Raw genomic sequence first — 17,856 nt, forward strand, 5'->3', positions numbered from 1 at the left:
AGTTCGCGCCTGTAGACCACCTCCGATTAAACTCTTTAGAAAATTTTCTACGTTTCATTGCGCTTATTCAGGACGAGGAGAACGACCGGACCGTTGACCTCAGCTGACCGAATGATAACTTTGGAAAAGGAATTTTTATACTTGAAACACCCTATGGCGCAGCCGAGCCTCGATACAAAATACATATCTGGAAAAGACGGCGCCCCTCGTCGTATTTACCCCCGTTATAGGATATTCCCTGTTGTTTTTTTTATAAGATCCTCGAGGTCCCATCCGGGCAAGAAAAGCCTCCCTTATGGTCAGGAATGTCGGTAAGATCGAGAGTCACGTCAGCGACCCAAGAATGACGAGCACGTACATAAGGTTAACCGCGAGGACGAGACCGCCGGTGGAACTCTGCAGTATTTACGGCCGAACCTTACCGTTGCACTGACAGCTCTATACTTGCCAGACCGATTACATTTGCCCGAGTCCTTAAACTTTCATCCGGGTTACGCTCCCTACGCCACCCCTCTTCTTATTTCCCACCCTTCGAATTATCGTGAAAGGAGGAGAAAAAAAGGAATTTCATTTCGCATCCAGAAGCGAAGCACGATACGCGTATATTGTGTGATATTATATATCCTGAAGCTCTTTTATTTGCAGGATAATTTTCCCGCGATTCGGGAAAATCGAAAATATGTCGGCCAATTTATCGTACGTACGAAAAGTAGTTTTTTTGTTGATAAATAAAAACAACGTTGAACAAAAAATAGGGGAAAAAGCGAAGGACGTAAAATTGAAGATGCGCAGTGGGTAGAAAATTGCTAGGTGCATTTGGGTCAGCTAAAAAATATCACGATTCTCTCCCCTTCCGTTTTTTTTTCTCTCTCTCTCTCTCTCTCCGACGTTGGAATATTTTATATATCAATCTATTCGCAGTTTTTCGAACAATAGTATAACACGAAACGGGGCGCTACAGTGGGAGATGGGGGACTGAATTTCTACATTACGATGTCCAAATACACGTTGACTTTTGAAATGGTTGGGTTACATAGAATTAACGCTACCGGCAACGCGATGTCTCGTAAATACGCGAGAGAGTATGGAGTACGTTTTAATTAATGCCGACACACTTTTATTGCCGCAAAGTGTCGCGTTTACATGTAACGAAATCAGGCCTCCCGGAGCACCCGTATTACACCTCTTTACTTCTCCCGTTTAAATACATATACAGAAACGTGGTTTTTTAAACCATGCACTTCTGCGACGCGGTTCAGGAAAATTGTACGAAAAAATTAGTATTTTTATTAGTATTTTATTTTTTATTAATTATTCATTAAATTAAAAAACGATTCAACGTCGCATCTACGGTGCAACGATAATTGGACGAACCAACGAAAATTTTCGAATAATATTCGACCCGAATAACCGGCAAAACTATATGCGTACGTATAATAAAAGTAACAAATGATCGCAGCCGTGGAATACGGAACACGATTCCGGTGGAGCGGCAGTCTGCTTTATTCTCCCACCGTATGATTTAGTGGATCATTACCATGGTTATCACATATGCACCCCTATGTCTCTCCTTCTCTATCTCTCTCTCTCTCTCACTCCGCGCCGCGATCTCATACGTCACATAACGCGTAACCCGATTGACCGTACGCGGTCTGGATGTATCGATCACTTGAAAAATATCCGCAGACATCGCACCACCGGCCAAAATATAAATTTAACGAAACCCACCTGCGGTGATTCCGCAGTTTTAAGAATATTTGAGAACTTCGTTGAACTTCTCTAAAAAAATTGAAGATTATTCGGTCGTTTGTTATAATTGCCTCGAATCGGAACGTACCTCAGAGTTCGACGAATATGCCCTAAGATATCGACCACCCGAACGAGAGGAGCAGCGCCAACAGTTTCGCTGATTTTACCGAATCTAATCCGACGCAACAACCGGCGAGGCCTGATTCTCACCGAGGAATGAAGAAGTATCGACTCCAGAATCATGTTGATTAGGTGTATTCATCCACGTCGGAACTGGGGAAACGGCGAAGCGACGAAACAAACGGTACACCTACGGGTCTCTGATTGTAGGATTGGATTTTCGTTGGCGTTTTTGGGCGCGCGTGAAGGGTTTAATTGCCGGTACGCCTCGCTGTGAATTGCGATCAAGATCGGCGCCATTTTTGTGACGAAAGTACGTCCATCCCGTTGGATTTTTTTTTAGGTTTTCGTCGGCCCGTTCTGATTTCTGTACAGGGTAAAGATTCTTTCGACATTCGCGTCGAAGGTACGAAGCAATGGTGAATCGAAGATGGTTCGGAGCTCGTAGATGTCGAGGAGTAAATCGAGTTAACGAGCCGGGAAACGGAGGCGAGAATCGTTCGCCGATGTTAAGGGTGAAAAAATAAAGACAGAGAGAGAGGAAAAGAAAAAAAATTGAAGGAAAAATAAAAAAAAGTAGCGAGAAACTCTCCTACGGCGTAAGCGGGGTGGCGGGCAAGTCGAAGGGAAGCGTTGATGCGAGTAAGTGGCGATCAAGACTGCAGGTGAATCCCGACGGAGTTCGCATCCCGACTCGTACGTGTATATATAAGTGTACGAGACGCCTGTGCATCGTCGTCGTCGTCGTCGTCGTCGTCCTCCGTTCCGTCTCTATCAATCCTTCGCTCGCGAGTTTAGCGTTAAAGAAGACTTGCAAAAAAACGAAACGAAATAAAATGAAATGCGGAAAAAAAAGGGATGATGGAAGAGCTCACCTACGTTCCCCGCAGATCTTCTCTTTCGCGATTTTACCGTACGATTACACTCGAGTGGCGTTGCGCGTTTCACGTTTGCATACCCCACGCTACATAGACACACACGTCGCATTGTCAGCCGAGTTGAAAACGGTCGAGATTTCAAAGCGTCGTACGTTACACAAGCGAAGACGGGGTTTAATTGGTGCCCGTCAATTTCTACGTCTCTTTATTCCTCGCTCGCTGCGATCCTATGGGGGTTAGAAGAATTTCGTGTTTCTTTATCTCGAATCCGAAGAATTTCGCAAAATTTATAAACGACCTCCGAATATTCCGGAATTAATTGAATCCCGACGTATATAATAGAGCTTTCGGCAGGGGTGCGGCGGAGGACACCGAGGGGAACCGGGTGGTCCGAGCGGTGTCTGTCTACATTTGATAGGAAGATTCAGTTGTCCGGCAACCCGTTCGTACGTCGGTCGGTTTGGAAGAGGGTGGAGGTTCGGTCACAAGCTAACTGTGCAGCCAGATGCAAGGGGGTGGCCGGCAGTGATTCGGGGGCGGGGGGCAGAGGGGGGCAGAGGGGTCCGAAGCAATTTCCGTCCTCAAATTGAAATGTTATTATATTAGCGAGAGTCTAGCTGCAGGTTCTCCCTGAATAATAGAAGCAAACGTTCAGAGAACCGTATGCATCCCCTGTACGGTATACAATACAAATGTATCTCTGCACCCCATACAGCGTTCGGTCGCCTATCTGCACGGAATGAAATTGACTCGGACGTATTCCAATTTTCAGCTCATAACTATACGTATACGTTCGGTATTCCGGATTCTAGAACCATTCCGATTCTCCTCTCTGCGTTTAACGGCAGATATGTGCAATAAACTTTATCACATTATGAATAATTCGATTGATTTACAGGTGATTCGGTCGTCGACATCCCGCCGTATGATTCCGACCTCTCTCACTCACGTTCCGCTGAGGAGGCGTTTATTATCCAAATATTTGAAATTCTTCACATAATTTTTATTTTCTTTCATTAGTCACAGTGTTTTCTGATACTTGAAAATATTACCGTGACGTTCGATAAAATGGTGAAAGGAAAGCGAGCGGGGATGGTTGTCAATCGATTTTTGGCTGCAATTTGTCGGATTAATTGCCCCCTTCTATCTGTCTAACCAGCCCCTCGACCGTAGAGACAAAATAACCAGAGACAATTTCCGATTGATAACCGAAAACAATATGAATACGGGAATATATATCTTGAGAACGTGTATGCTGAAGTTTTATATTTTCAGAAATGCTGGAAAAGCACTCACAAAATCTCACACAACGGTGAATTCGAGCGGAAGCACCTGTATTGATCTACATACGCAATGAGAACGTTACATCGAAGTAACGTGGTATAATTTATTTATGTACGCCATTTAAAAAAACCAAAACCTACAATCGAAACGCCATTTAATGTATTTAGTTTCTTCAGAGGCCTACATACCTGTATATACACACTGCGCATTGATTTAATCTAGTCGACCTACAGCCCACAACCGACAACCTTGTCCGAATCGATACGATAATAAAGCGACGTACTCGAATCGAACAATTACTACGTGTACTATACGTGATAGGGTGAGTCTTTGGAAACTCCGACAACCAGACGAATTCCGTCTCACAAACGCTGGCCTCTCAATTTTTCAGTTCTTCGAATTTGTTCGCGTTGAAAATTACAATTCAAGAAATAAAAAAAGGTCTGTTCACCGGTCAGTTGATTCAGCGCGACACGACCTATGTGTTTCGCTTCGTCTAGGCGAACTCTACGCAAAAAGGTATGTGCGTGCCGACGCGGTAGATACATACGGATATGTAGACGTATAGAAATCGAACGAAGGAGAGAGATAATTTTGGGCCGTCGACGTAACCCTCTGGAGATATTACGTCGGCATCTTTGCTCCGATGTGTGCCAATACGAACGTGTACATCCTCCACCGATAGGATCCAACGCGAACCCCGTCCCTTCGCTACGCCAACGCACCGCGAGACTCCGCAATCCACTTACCGAAGAGGCAGAGAGAGAGAGAGAGAGACCCCTCGCTCGATTGGGACAACGATTTACTCCGGAGTTGAAGCAAACTGTGTGTATGAAAAAAGTATCTAATTATATGTGCGCCACCGAACCGTCCTGCGAAATCTCCTTGAATTTTGCGCGGGTGCGGGTGGGCCGCGTCATTTGGAGTCGGAACGTTGCTTCGTCTGTAAGGAAGAGATCCGCGGCGCAAAGTGGTTGGAAAACAGGGCCATTCTCGGGTTTTAATACCGACGGGTCGTCCATCCTTATACGACGGGATGCTGCCGAGAGTCGGGGAGTCGGGAGTCCGGGAGTCGGTCGGGAGGGTCCGGGAGGGTCGGGGATTCTATGTGTTGGCGGTTCTTCTACCACCTTCGGGGCGATGGCCCGACGAACAGGGGATGCTACTAGCGGAGACTTTTATTGCACGGGCTCCCGCTAATCCCGACCACCCATAAATTCATCCCCCGGGAATTGCTTCTTAACTTGTGCGAATATACCAGCCGCCGAACCAACGACCTGTCAAAGCCTCAACGAAGAGGTTTCTCAGACTCTATATCGATTCTATCCGTCTGCGAATGATACGGGGTACGTTCGTTAAAACTGAGATGAAACGATGAGAGTTTAGCGGATTTGATCCAGTCGGAGATTCTTTACGAACTAACTCGATATTCAATTTCAGAGGGATGAGAAAAATTCGTACCTCGAATCGTCACTGATCGAGTTATTTTACACTTGCGAACAGATCACTCGTGAACATGTTTTCCTTTCTCGAAATAGCGAAACGATTTTTCCACCAGATTCTCTACTTTTCTAAAGCTTTATTGAAGATCATTTCTGAGGATTTTGTGTCAAAAATATGCCGACGGAAATTTTGGCCCTTATATTGGATATTGATAGATAATCATTTGGGGCCCTTTTTTTCTTCCTTCCCATGATTTTATTTTGGTTTATTAGCAGTTTAATTTAGCTGTTTAAATTTTTTTTTTTTAACGAGCCCGAGGTAAAGGGAAAGAGCTATGGAAAAAAGGTTCGTTCAATTTTAAGGATTTATTAAGGGATTTTGAATATCCAAAGGAGTTATGATTAGCGTCGGATAAAACGGGGTTAATCGGAGGCGTCGAAAATGAGCAATCAAGTTCCCGTTGGCGCAAAAGATGTTGAATTGAGACAGCGGGTATTTAAGTTACGCGCGATAATGGTATTACGGGAAAAGATCTGAGGAAAATCGCAGAAAACTCATTTCAAGGGAAGGGATTAGGTAAAGGTGCTGATAAAAATAAGGAGACGGAGGAGCACTAGAGGACTTTTAATCACACAACTCTCCATTACCGAAGGTGAGTGGGGGGAGTTTCCTTTGTCCAAATTCTTTGAGAGCACGATCTTGGCCGGGTCTCTTCCATTGGCTCGCGGGCTCCTGGAGGTAATCCCTCTTACAGGCATTAATTAGCTTCCAATTCCCTCTGCTATCAATCCTGCACCTGCTCCTCGCTGAGCCTTCTTCCTCTAGTTTCGCCTCCTTCTTTCACGCCTTCGCTATCTTACCTTTTCTCACGTTTGCTAGCTTTTTACTCCTATCTCGACTATACATTAATTTGCTTCTTTCGCAGCCGCCCAAATCCCACGTGAACAAACACAATAAATAAATAGATAAATGTGGAAGCCGCGCTGGACCGGTACCATTTTACCACAGAATACAAAAAAAAAAAAAAAGAAAAGAAAATTACAAACTGTCCCGCAAATCCGAAGTTCGTTCGTTTTTTATACGGTTAACAATTTGGAATCACCTGTGACTTGGTTTGAAAAATTTTCTCAGCCAACAAAAATACTCACCGATTTTTATCACGTGCCTTTCGTTTACCGAATCTCCCACCACCCGGTCGCTCAGTGTATATTATATATTTTCTGTGTGCAATTTGGAAAAAGCTCACACAACTCGGTTATAATAAGGCGTAGGGGTAGCTTCTCCTGTTCCAGGCACGAGCTTCCCTTATGTCACTTGGAAGGAAGAACACACCGGAGGGGTGGCGGTTCTTTGCTTTCCTTCTCTCTCCGTCTTCCTTCTTTCCTTTTCCTCCATCCCGGCGAGGGTCGCAGACCGTATTCCGATCAGGAGCACGTTGTAAAGTAACCGTTCAGCAAAGATGTAGGCAGGCCGTAAACAAGGGGGTTATACTTGAGTTTTTTCGGGGTCAACACGATCTAAGGATTCTTCATTTTATGAATTTTTTAATGCCGGTGACACGTGTCTTCCCGAAAATCTAGACAAATGGGCGCCGTTCGTGGACGTGATTTTATGAACTTGGGAAAAGTTCTCGAAGGTGATTTTTCCTTTTCCGTTCTTTTTTTTTTATTTTTTCTTTTTTTCTTTTTTCTTCTCCACCCTCTTATCACACCCTAATTTATTTTATTTTCCGCCATTATTGTCAAAACTGAAATGAGGAGGTAGAGGGACGGGATCGCGCTATAGCGGGTACATTTTTCTCTTTATATCCGCCATTTCAGCTGGTGCAATTTGCATCGGGTCTCGGGTCGGCATGTACCTCGTTTCTCGCGTTTCTCTATAGTTCGTACGTGTCTTACGCGCTGCACCTTCTTTTCGCGCCGTATGTTCAAGTCATCCCGGATTTTCCTCAGGTTCGGAATATCGTTGAGGTATTTGCATTTCGTTACGCTCTCGCCGATCACGCTGTCCCCGAGATATCCCCGCACGAGTTACGGGTCAAGCGAAGCCGTCCAACCTATTCTCAAATCCCCGTAACGATGACGCGGCTAATTATTCGACCGATGATCAGTTCGGATTCGATCAGTTTTTTCGGGGAGTGAAATGCTCATTAAAACCAGGACTCGTGTGGACGGTTTTCTCGTTGACTTTATCATAGCTAGAAACCTGAATTTCTTCATAGCAATGTTAAAATGTTGAAGAAAAGTGGGTGGGGGGGAAATGGTTGGCCGGGATGAAGCAATTCGACGATAAATGGACCAATCTTTTCCAGAAACGGTTGTAGGTATGTAACGTAAACACAAACGAATGTCGTCTACGTGTACGTACATTCGAATTCGGTGGACGAAAAAAAAAACTGAATAAATATATATATATACGTGCGGAAGAAGGTTTGAGACAACGTAGTTTCAGAGATAAATTCCGAGACGTGTGTGTTACCGACACGACGAGAATGCGGATCCGCGACGGTGGTCGGTGTCTGAGAATAACGAAAACGGAGTAGGTTTAATTGCGAATAGTTTACTTTCCATTGGGAAAGCGGAAGGTGAATATTAATGGAGAAAGGAAGGAGCATCAGGTCGCTCGTGAGGTTTATATGACGTTGGTTACGTCGAGGGGTAACGCGTGCATCGGGATGATAGGGGTGACAGGGGCGAGCTTACAAACGGACAAAGTGAAGTCGCCGTGAAGCGACAAATGACTCGATGCCGTTAGGTATATCCTAGAAGCAGCTGAGTGAAGTAGCTGAAAGCTCGACAAAGGGAGGGAAGCTGAGGGAGATAAAAGAGTGAAAAAGGAGGAAGATGAAGAAGGAAAAGAACACCGAGGAAAGACGATGGTTTGCCAAATGCGGAGGGAACTACTTTGTCTTCGTTGTAATAAAGAAGGCTGGCCAATTTTCGGATATTTTTCTTCACGGTTCTCAGACGGGGAGACAAATAGCCCCGACAATAGTCGCGGATGAAAATTCGGATACACGGAATCACAGGGAGGGAAAAAATAATCAGAACTTTTTGCATCTGTTCTCGTCTATTCGTATCGGCGAATGTCTAGTCAAACTTTTACTCGAAATTGAACGATCTCTCGCAAGAGCGAACTGCACTGTTCTTACGGTTCCATCACGCACCAGCTGTAAATTCCACGGAGCGTATATTTCTTCGCAATTCTGTTCGGTCTCCAGTAATTTCCCGATTGTTTTAAATTTACGTCAGCTCATCGACCGAATCACGTGGAGAACTGTGAAGAGCACAGCCGAGTTTAAAGAAAATATCGAACAATCGATGACGGACGGCAAAAGTGAAATTGCTAGAAAAAAATACACCCGGTATTACTCATTTCCATATCGCGGAGAAAGATCTATAGAATTACGAGCAATTTATTGGATTATCTCATTACCGAATGAATAAAAGGGGAAAATAAAATGAAATAAAATATAAAGAAAATAAAGAAAATGTTGTAAAAGTAGTAGTCGGAGGATTTATTTGCCGAGCAGATAGAATGGTACAGATAAGACCGGTTTACTCGTTTATTTGGCAAACATCTGCTTGTAATCTCGGATCTAGGAGGCATCGGGATAAGGGTAGAGGTTCTCCGGGGTAGTGGAAAGACAGACGATAGAGGAGAGCGGAGACGGTGAAAAGGAGACAGGGAGAGGCTAAATCTGACATAGGAAATGTAAGATAATACCCACGCCATTGTGATAGTCGTACGGATCACCTTCGTCCCACCGTCGAGAAATTTCTGATTCATAACGCCAATCTTCGACGACCACATCCACGGTATCCGTCCAGTCACCGGATGAAAAAAAATCTTATAAATAGAACGTCGTTGACTCGACCGATTCTCCAGCACGTATCGAACGAAGAGGAGCGAAGGGCTCTGAATGAATGGCATATTTTCGCGAAAAACCGATGGGATATCATATGTACGTACGTAAACAGAGAAAATCCTATCTTTGAATTTTTACCAGGGATATGCAAAACGTGATCTACGTGTCTAGTCTTCGCCGTCCCTCGGCGCGTCGTAATATTTATATAACACGCTGTATAGTTTTTTTTTTTTTTTTTTTTTCCAGTTAATTTATGTCGGGGATAAAAAGTATCGATGAATAAATAATTTGATATTTCAACGTTCGATGAATGCCTGTGCAGCTATAACCCCCTACGGAAATAACAAACTTTTCAGCTATTTTCCAGTGAATTATCCAGTACACGCGGTATCCCTCGGGATCCTATTGTAGCGGGGTATATGCGTACGTGTTCGAAACGTTCCGCCGCAGTTCCATGTAGCAGATGCAGGAGCAACGGCGATAGTAATTTTCGTCTGGATATCAGAATTTCGCAGCCTTTCCGACGCGAAATATAAATCACAACTTAACCGAGAGAAAGTAGGAAACGGGGAATTCCTACAATGAGAATAAGTTGGCGAAAAAATCACGTTCCAATAATTACGAAATTTTTCTCCTTTCGGTTTTTTTTTTTTTTGGCTCCTCTCTCTTGATTAGTTCCTTGCACCGTACGGCCGGAATTTAAATACTCACACATCAGGGAAATCGAGGAGTGAGCGTGTACGTGTAAATAAAGTAGGCATTCCGATCCCGTGGGATGGCGATTTGAGAGGCTGCAATAGAGTCCCAACTTCACATTTCGCACTTCAAGTTCTACGCCAAGTAGCACTGAAGTTTGAACCACTTCAGTTTTCTGCCTACAACCACCACCTAGACGGTACAGGTATGCCGATATACGGGAGTGTATATCTTACAGATACACACCCGATGATTTCGATAGAAACGCGAGAAACCGGTGAGAATAAAATGCTCTGGATTCGGAGTCGTCAAAACTTTGAGAAGACACCCTTCTTCGGGGAATTTCATTGAGATTCAACCAATTCAAACGAAATGGGTAGGGTAAAGATGCACTTTTGCAGTAAACATGCCAAACCGACCTCATTTCGAACTTGTATTACACACGCGTACGAACTACGGCGAATCGACAGCGAGGATGCGAGAAAGCAACGAGATGCACAAAACTGACCGTCAATCGTAAGAGCTTCTTATGGACAGACACACCGCCCTCCGTGCATATAGAATTACCGACGTATAATGACAGGAGTGAAATTTCATCGCTACTCCTTAATCTCGAAAGTAATTAGGGCCAACAATCTATGAACACGATCTCCTCCGAGGTGGATCGGTCGCGAAGTGTGACTACTAACGAGGCTCGTTGTCTGCGATGTGATGTATCAACGGCGGTGGTATAAATCTCGAACTCACTCGATGAAACGGAGCTCGGATTAAAATTAAATGACAGCGTACCAAATGGTGTACATACCATTTTGTTATAGATTTCGAGGTAATTCGTAAAATTTACGAAGGTTCCCGGGATATTATACGCGATGATGTGGGGTATCAGTGAGAGGATGTAAAAAGGGTTCGTGGGGGTGAGTTGATCTGGCAAATAGGAAAGAGGAATAAAAAAGAAAAAGAAAAAAAAAAAGAAGAGAGATACAGGAATAAAACTAAATGGAAAGCTCACATCTTTTGACCGCAGAAGGGAATTTGAGTCTGCAAGAAGTACGACGGGCTGACTCGGTGGCTCCGGTTGGGTACCAGGAGATGATGCCGAGGGGTCAGAGTGGAGGTTGAATAGGGGATTCTGGATTCTTGAAAGGATACAATTCCTTTCACTGGTTTATCTAAGCGATATACACGGGGGTTAGTCTCGAAATAAGGTTTCATTGATTTTTAGAAAAGGACGACTTCTAGCTTTTTGCTGTTCCCCTAAAACCTTTACGGGACATAGCTGTACGGATCCGATATTGCACGGGGTGGGTTCTAGCCCGCCTCATTCATATTTTTTTATTCTCTTTCCAAGCTCCTCACTCATTCATTTTTCGTTCGGTTCTCCGCTCCCGCGATTTCCCTCAGATCGTCGTAATCCGAAGCTCGCGGTTTTCTCGCCAGTGAAACGCTAATTACTCCGATCATTTACGAACAAAAATGCATGCATCTTTTTCTCGTAGCTTACGTGTTAATGAAACGCCCAATTATTATACCTATATATTATATCTCAATCGTGAGCGACATTAAAATTAGGCAGCTCTAATCTACGACAGGTTCGTCCAAAAAAATATGAAAAAATCTATTGCGATGACTGTAGTACTACATACGGAAAAATGTGTAAAATAAGAAATTTATGTGGTTCCTAGCATAGTCGCTTTGAACTGGAATTCCCCATAGAAAGCTGCCTTAACTGTGTAGGTACATACCTAGTTTCTGTGCTGAAAAATAAAAAGGGAAAAATTAAAGTATTTGTTTTTTAATGATAAGTATATGATAAGTATATATGTGTGAAGTACAGTTTTCTACCACACCAACGCAGCAGTTGTTGAATGGTTAAAATATTTTCTTGTGTCTTTAAGTTTTCAAATTATTTTCTCGTCTAAATTGACAGAAAAGTTTGAACAGCTGCTGCATAAGTGGAGGGTCAATGATTTCTGGTACAATACGTGTTACGAAATGTGTGCCATCTGTTTGTGTTGAATGATTCGGTAACCCCCTACTTCTGAACGGTCTATTCGAAAACTATAATGTATCGAAATAAAAATGGAAACGAAACAAAATAAAACATGGAATAACGCTGCACGTGTTTGAACTGGGCAGAGACAATGTTTCGTAATAGCTCGGTCGTATCATGTATAACGTAACAACACCGGAAATCATTAAAGCAATAGCTCTATGCTTCCGTTGATTCCGAAAACTAGGAAAAAAAAAAAAAACCAAACAAAAAAAATGTCCAGCTCGGATCCAATCAAGCGACTAAATTCGAGCAATTTCGGTGTCGGTGTCGATTTTGCTATCGGAATGAAATTGATCCGATGGGAAATAAAAGAGAATAAAAAATTGAAAAATAATACCATGTTCGTTATTACATGTAGCAAATTAGAATCTGGTTAAATTCTAGCAATCCATGCACTCGAATTGCGGCGAAGAGTTCCGCTGGAATTTTAATTCGGATACTATATATTCATGATTCGAAATACGTGTGTGAAGTACTTTGACACGAATTGCGATTCACGCGTACTACGTATCAACTACACACACATGTGTATATCTGAACGCGGTATTATATGGCAGAGGAATTTAATTACTTGGTTCAAAATGTCGTCAACGACGTAAAAGAAAATTAAGGAATCTAATCGAGGCTAGAAAATTTTGTCGAAAAGGTAAAGGTTTTTATTTGATCGGAATAGGCCGTACAGTTTGAAATGGTTTGTCTGGTGTAAAAATAAATAAAATTATGATGTGGAATGTGCAAATCTCGTCAAAATATGTTGTAGAATTGATGTTGAAAAACACAGAGTGAGTATTTTCCGTAAAATTCAACGAGCGTTTTTCGGTGTAAAAATGACGATCGTTACTCAAGATGGTCGAGTAGATCTTAAAGAACTTCTGAAAACGTCGTGGGACTACGTATACAGTTAAATTTCCCATTCCGATACATAAATTGAATCGCGTTTGCGGCACGCGGTTGAAATACCAATATTGGGATGTGTACATGTGTAATATAAAAAGAATCTTTCAACTTCGATTCTCCATGGATCGAATGGGAAATATTCCAACTCTTCTCTTCTGCTCTTCTTCCCCGCTATCCGCAGCTGGTAGGCGTTTTAAAATCGAATAACACATTTATGATACGACGAACATCACCGCGTTACATCTTTCTCGCCATACCGTCGAGTTACGTTACGCACATAAAAATATCTACGGATTAACAGGAAACCGTTTGGTTCCGGATGGTGGTCTCTTATTTGGCACTGAATTTTCCATATGTGTATAGAACATATCTTGATAAACGGCTGTGAAGATTGTAAGCGCTCTCCGTTATTTAACAACACTATTGTACGTACACCGACGACGCATTCTGGAAACCGGCCAAAGCTCGCGTTCACATCGTAGTAGTAGGTACAGATACGCTATCAACACCCGATATACATCCCATTCTCTTAATTTCCGATAGCCATTTCTTCATTCTTCTATTTTACCTCTTTTTAGCTTGTTTGCCTCTTTTTTTTTTTTCTATCGACGAATCGCATTGTGAACGACCAAAAAAAAAAATTTCAATCCGCTGAATCAACGTTTCCTGTACGTGCGACGTACCTATAAAAGAATTCCTGCGCCAAACGCATTATCGCAATCACCGCCGAGGGGATTTCGTATGGAGCCCGAAGTACGTGAAATCTAAGTCTGATCGTCGATGACGTGCCCTCGAGACCTGGTGTGCAACCTTACTTATGAGCTTCCGCGATACGAACTCAAATATTTAAATTGCTAGCTTCGAGAAGTTTGCGGCTCCACCGATTAATATGGAAAATGACTCTGAAATTGACTCGGAACTTTAAACCGACTCCGTTGAAGTTATCAAACCCTGGAAAAGCAAATACCATTTCCCTACAGACGTATGTACTACCTACACCCCGTTGGAAGCTTATTAAGCGAAACTACTATTTCACTGTACCAAACGGTTATCATCGGGTCAAAGTTTTTCAGAAAGACCGTTCATACATCGAATAATTGTTCATTATAAAAGTAGGCGAAAATGCTTTTCCGTTCAATCATATTATCTAATCAATCGTAAATCAGTATGTACTTTTCGTTTGGTATCGGAGGATCATCATCGTCCATTTTTGAGTCCTTTTAATCGACGTTCGGACAAAGCTGGATACGGGGATAATTTTCTCCCTTTTTAGCGGGTACTCACCGAGAAACACGTCCTCGTCGATGTCCTGGCCATCGAGGTCGAGGTTGTCCGCCGACGGGTGATTATCGAGGTTATTCTGTTGGGCCTGAGTGAGAGCCATGGTGTAGTAGCTGGTGGCGAGGAGCTCGGCAAGGAGGGGCAGGTAAGGAGATATGATTCTGGGGCTGGTTGCGCGCAAACAACCGGGTAGCCAGAGCCCGCGTCCTGTGGGGCCGACCGAAGCCGCACCCGCTGTCACAAAACTGCCGCTCAGGAGTTCGCCGCACAACAACATATGTAGAATATCACTAGGGCACCACCGCTGACCTTACACTGGCGCCCGGGCTTTATTGGTCTGAGGGACTCGATCACTTCCTCTTCCAGGATCGCGACCTGAAAGTGAGACGAGAAAAAAAACTTGTAAGTATCATTCACCGCATCGCGGTCGTAGTTTCAAAAGCTATTCGTTGAGCGGCAAAACTTTGCAACGGAAATTTTCAAACTCCGAATTCGTATCTTCGAGGTCGCGTGAATTGTCGAACGAATTAATTGCTCGGGTATTAAAAGGTCGTCGTGACTCGGGGATCGTGTGACAAAGGGATACGAGTAGTGGAAAGTGTTGGGTTACTCACGCGGCGAAGAGGATACCCGGCGCGAGGTGTTGGGGAACCAAAAAAAAAAAAAGAAAAAAAAAAGGGAACCTCCGGAGCAGGGCGACGACGAAAGCTCCACCTAATACAGAGGGGTCGAGTGTCACGTCGAGGATAAGGTCAAGGTCAAATAGCAAAGCTTAACGACATCTCCGCACCGTGTCAAATCCTCCCACTGTATAGAACCCGCTGGCTGACTCTCAACGCTCGTGACTCCGACTTTCACTCTCTCACTCTTAGTCCGTGACAACTCGGCGTTGTCGTTCCATTGAGTAAGGCGATGCGGTTCGGATTTAATATTATCAAATCGTGAAGACGCGCGTCGTACTTTTCGTGGAATTCGTATTGCGGACGATGATTCGATCTCGGCGTACGTATTGTTTTTCAGGCTATGGAAAATTATCGCGTGTCCGGTTTTTTTTTCGTTTGACATCTCCGTACGGTTCGACAGAAGTTTATATACTCCACGAGCACGTGTGTTTCGCGCCGATAAGGGTAATAATGGCGCATCGGAATAGAGCGTAGTACGAACGCCCGTTACTGATATACATGCAAGAAACGCGAGTGGGAAAACAAACGGTGGGTTTCAGTGGCCTTTGCAAGCTGCTTCGTTTCCTCTACGAGAGGGCAGCTGGGCGAAGTTGACGATTTATTAGTTCTAACCCGGAGAACAATCCGTCCGCTATGGAGTTTAGCGGTCTTTCGGGTTCAATCTGTAATTCAGAGTCGTACTTAATCGTGGAAACCACCGCGATCGTGTGTACCCCGTTCGCTCCGGAGTTTAGTGTTATGGGATTTCGGGTGCCGGGTTTTGACTCGAATTTTACCTCGACTCGCACTCCGGCGACGGCGGCAGATGATGCACGCGCATCATTTATCCGATTCGAGCGGGAGGACCATAATTTTCAAAATTTGTCATTTTCGTTAATTCAGGGTTTCGATCGTCAAAACTCGGCGTACCGGTAATCATCCGATTAGACAAGACCGCGCGCGGTACGATCATCGTTCAATCACCGATAGATTCGTATAGCGGCGCGTCGTACGCGCATCGTATTGGTTTACCGTCGACTTCATCGAGCATCGGCGGCCTTGGATATATTATATCCGACGTTTGAGCCTAGAGGCGGTATGCGTGAAATTTCTCTTTGTAAATTCATCACGTCCCGGTTGACAACGGGGCAACGTTAGCTCATACGCCGGATATGTATCTTCGAACGAAGAAACTTCATCGCTTGTAAACGACTTGGAAAATTCTCGTATCGCCGATCGATTCCTCGATGTTTTTTTTTTTTCATTCTCGGAACAGCGTTACCCGCGGTAGTTCTTCGCCCCGAACATTACTCACGTTGACATTCACCGAGTCGCGTCGGAGTTGGATTGAAACAAAATAAAAGGGACCCGTGAGACGTTGCGAACGATAACCGCCGACCGGCTCACTTCACCTCAGGAGACGTCGCGAGATAACTTATTAATCCAAGTACTCGAGGTGCGGCAAAATCGCCGGCGAGCGAGCATCGGCGAGCTAGCGAGCGAACGAGCGAACGGGAACGACGAAATAACTTTTGCTCCCGGACGCCGAGACGAACGGTCGAGCGTTCGATGTAGCAATTCGCGGAACTGACCAGCAGCATCTGTAGCGGTGGTACGGTATCAGCCGGAGATAGAACGGACGGCAGAGATCCGTGGACCAGACGGCTTCCCACTCTCGGATATTGTGTATCGGTTCGCGGAGCTGACTGCCGCTGATTGCCGTATGATATTCCCTCCGAACTAATCAATCATCGTTAATGAAACGAACGATTTTCTGACGCGTGCACGCCCGCCCGCGGTTCGGAGTAACGTTGGATCGGTACCGGCAATGATACCCTACTGAAACCGAACGGACGCAAAATGTATACGTACGTCAGATTGTTAGAAGAGAAAACGCCGCGACCAACGACCTGGCAACTATTCCCTTGGTACCGACGAATCGGAGCTCCTATGTTCGGAAAGACGATCTCAGGCAGCTGCACCGGGGATCGTGGGTGCGTGTCGCCGAGATGATGTCAGAGTAGAACCTCGCCGGCACGTTTGGAATATTAATAAATTCGTTTGGCGCCAACCAATCCCGTTAGCCCGTTAGAGTCTTTACGGAACGTCGAGAGAATACCTGAGGGGGGAAAAAAGAAAAAAAAAAAAACAAAAAGGACGGAGCGCAGGTAGACGCGGAGTCGCAGGTACGACGAAGACCGGCGCAAAGGTAGAGGCGAAGGAAGGTGATCCCTCCCACGCTTTTGCCGCTACGGGTAAAGTCGTCGTGTAAATTTTTTCTACGGCATAACGTGGTGCGTCACCGTGCCTCGAAGGTGTGCGATGCAACGCGGCGCGCAACGTTCAGGGCTTGGTCAGTCCGCCGGCCGAGCAGCTGCCCGCTTCGTTGCTGCCCACTTATACGATACTTTGAACGACCAACGCGCTGCAGCGGCGAACATTTTGTGACCCATTTTCCTGAGGTGAATTTATTTTTATGCCCAGAGGTAGGCGTCCGTACACGCGCCTCGCGCGCTCGAATCTCTCCTTCGCTTTTATAGGATCCCTTGACAAACCTTGATGTTCGATTACTCGTTGAAGGAGAAGAGCATCGTTAGCTGACCTCCGCATTCTTCTTCGGGGCGCAGAGCAACGTTGCGTAATTACGGTAAAAATTCTTTCGCGTAGTCGAGTCGCACGATGACATCGTTTCACGATCATTGGTCGTGAATATCGAGCGAATTGATGGAATGAATGAACGAATGAATGAAAAATCGTTCGGATGAACAAAAATAGAAGGTTGACTCGAACGCGACCGGGGTTTCGTGAAATAGATGCGATAGTATACGGTAGTTCGGAGCGGCGGGTTTATCCTGGTCGAGACTTAAACGCGCGGTCTGTTGTATTCTCGCGAAGAGGAGGGAACGGCGACACAAATAACCTTGG

At 44.6% G+C, this 17,856-nt stretch overlaps 1 protein-coding gene across 7 annotated transcripts in view; it reads right to left on the reverse strand.

The window, feature by feature from the left end:
• Window positions 1-17,856, reverse strand: part of LOC105689169 (protein Fe65 homolog) — a 138,188-nt gene that overhangs the window by 77,415 nt on the left and 42,917 nt on the right. For 2 of the 7 annotated variants that reach the window (XM_048656051.1, XM_048656048.1), the window contains exons 1-3: window positions 16,524-16,764; window positions 14,273-14,644; window positions 11,781-11,792 (exon numbers count right to left, since the gene is read on the reverse strand). In XM_048656051.1, the coding sequence (XP_048512008.1) occupies window positions 11,781-11,792; window positions 14,273-14,546 (286 nt within the window). In that variant the 5' untranslated portion in view covers window positions 14,547-14,644; window positions 16,524-16,764. Of the gene's footprint in view, window positions 1-11,780; window positions 11,793-14,272; window positions 14,645-15,059; window positions 15,584-16,246; window positions 16,266-16,523; window positions 16,766-17,856 lie in introns of those variants that run through there. The other 5 variants (XM_020854143.2, XM_048656047.1, XM_048656046.1 and 2 more) reach the window with 5 other exon arrangements.

The sequence above is a fragment of the Athalia rosae genome, chromosome 5 (assembly GCF_917208135.1).
Source record: "Athalia rosae chromosome 5, iyAthRosa1.1, whole genome shotgun sequence".
Taxonomy (NCBI): domain Eukaryota; kingdom Metazoa; phylum Arthropoda; class Insecta; order Hymenoptera; family Athaliidae; genus Athalia; species Athalia rosae.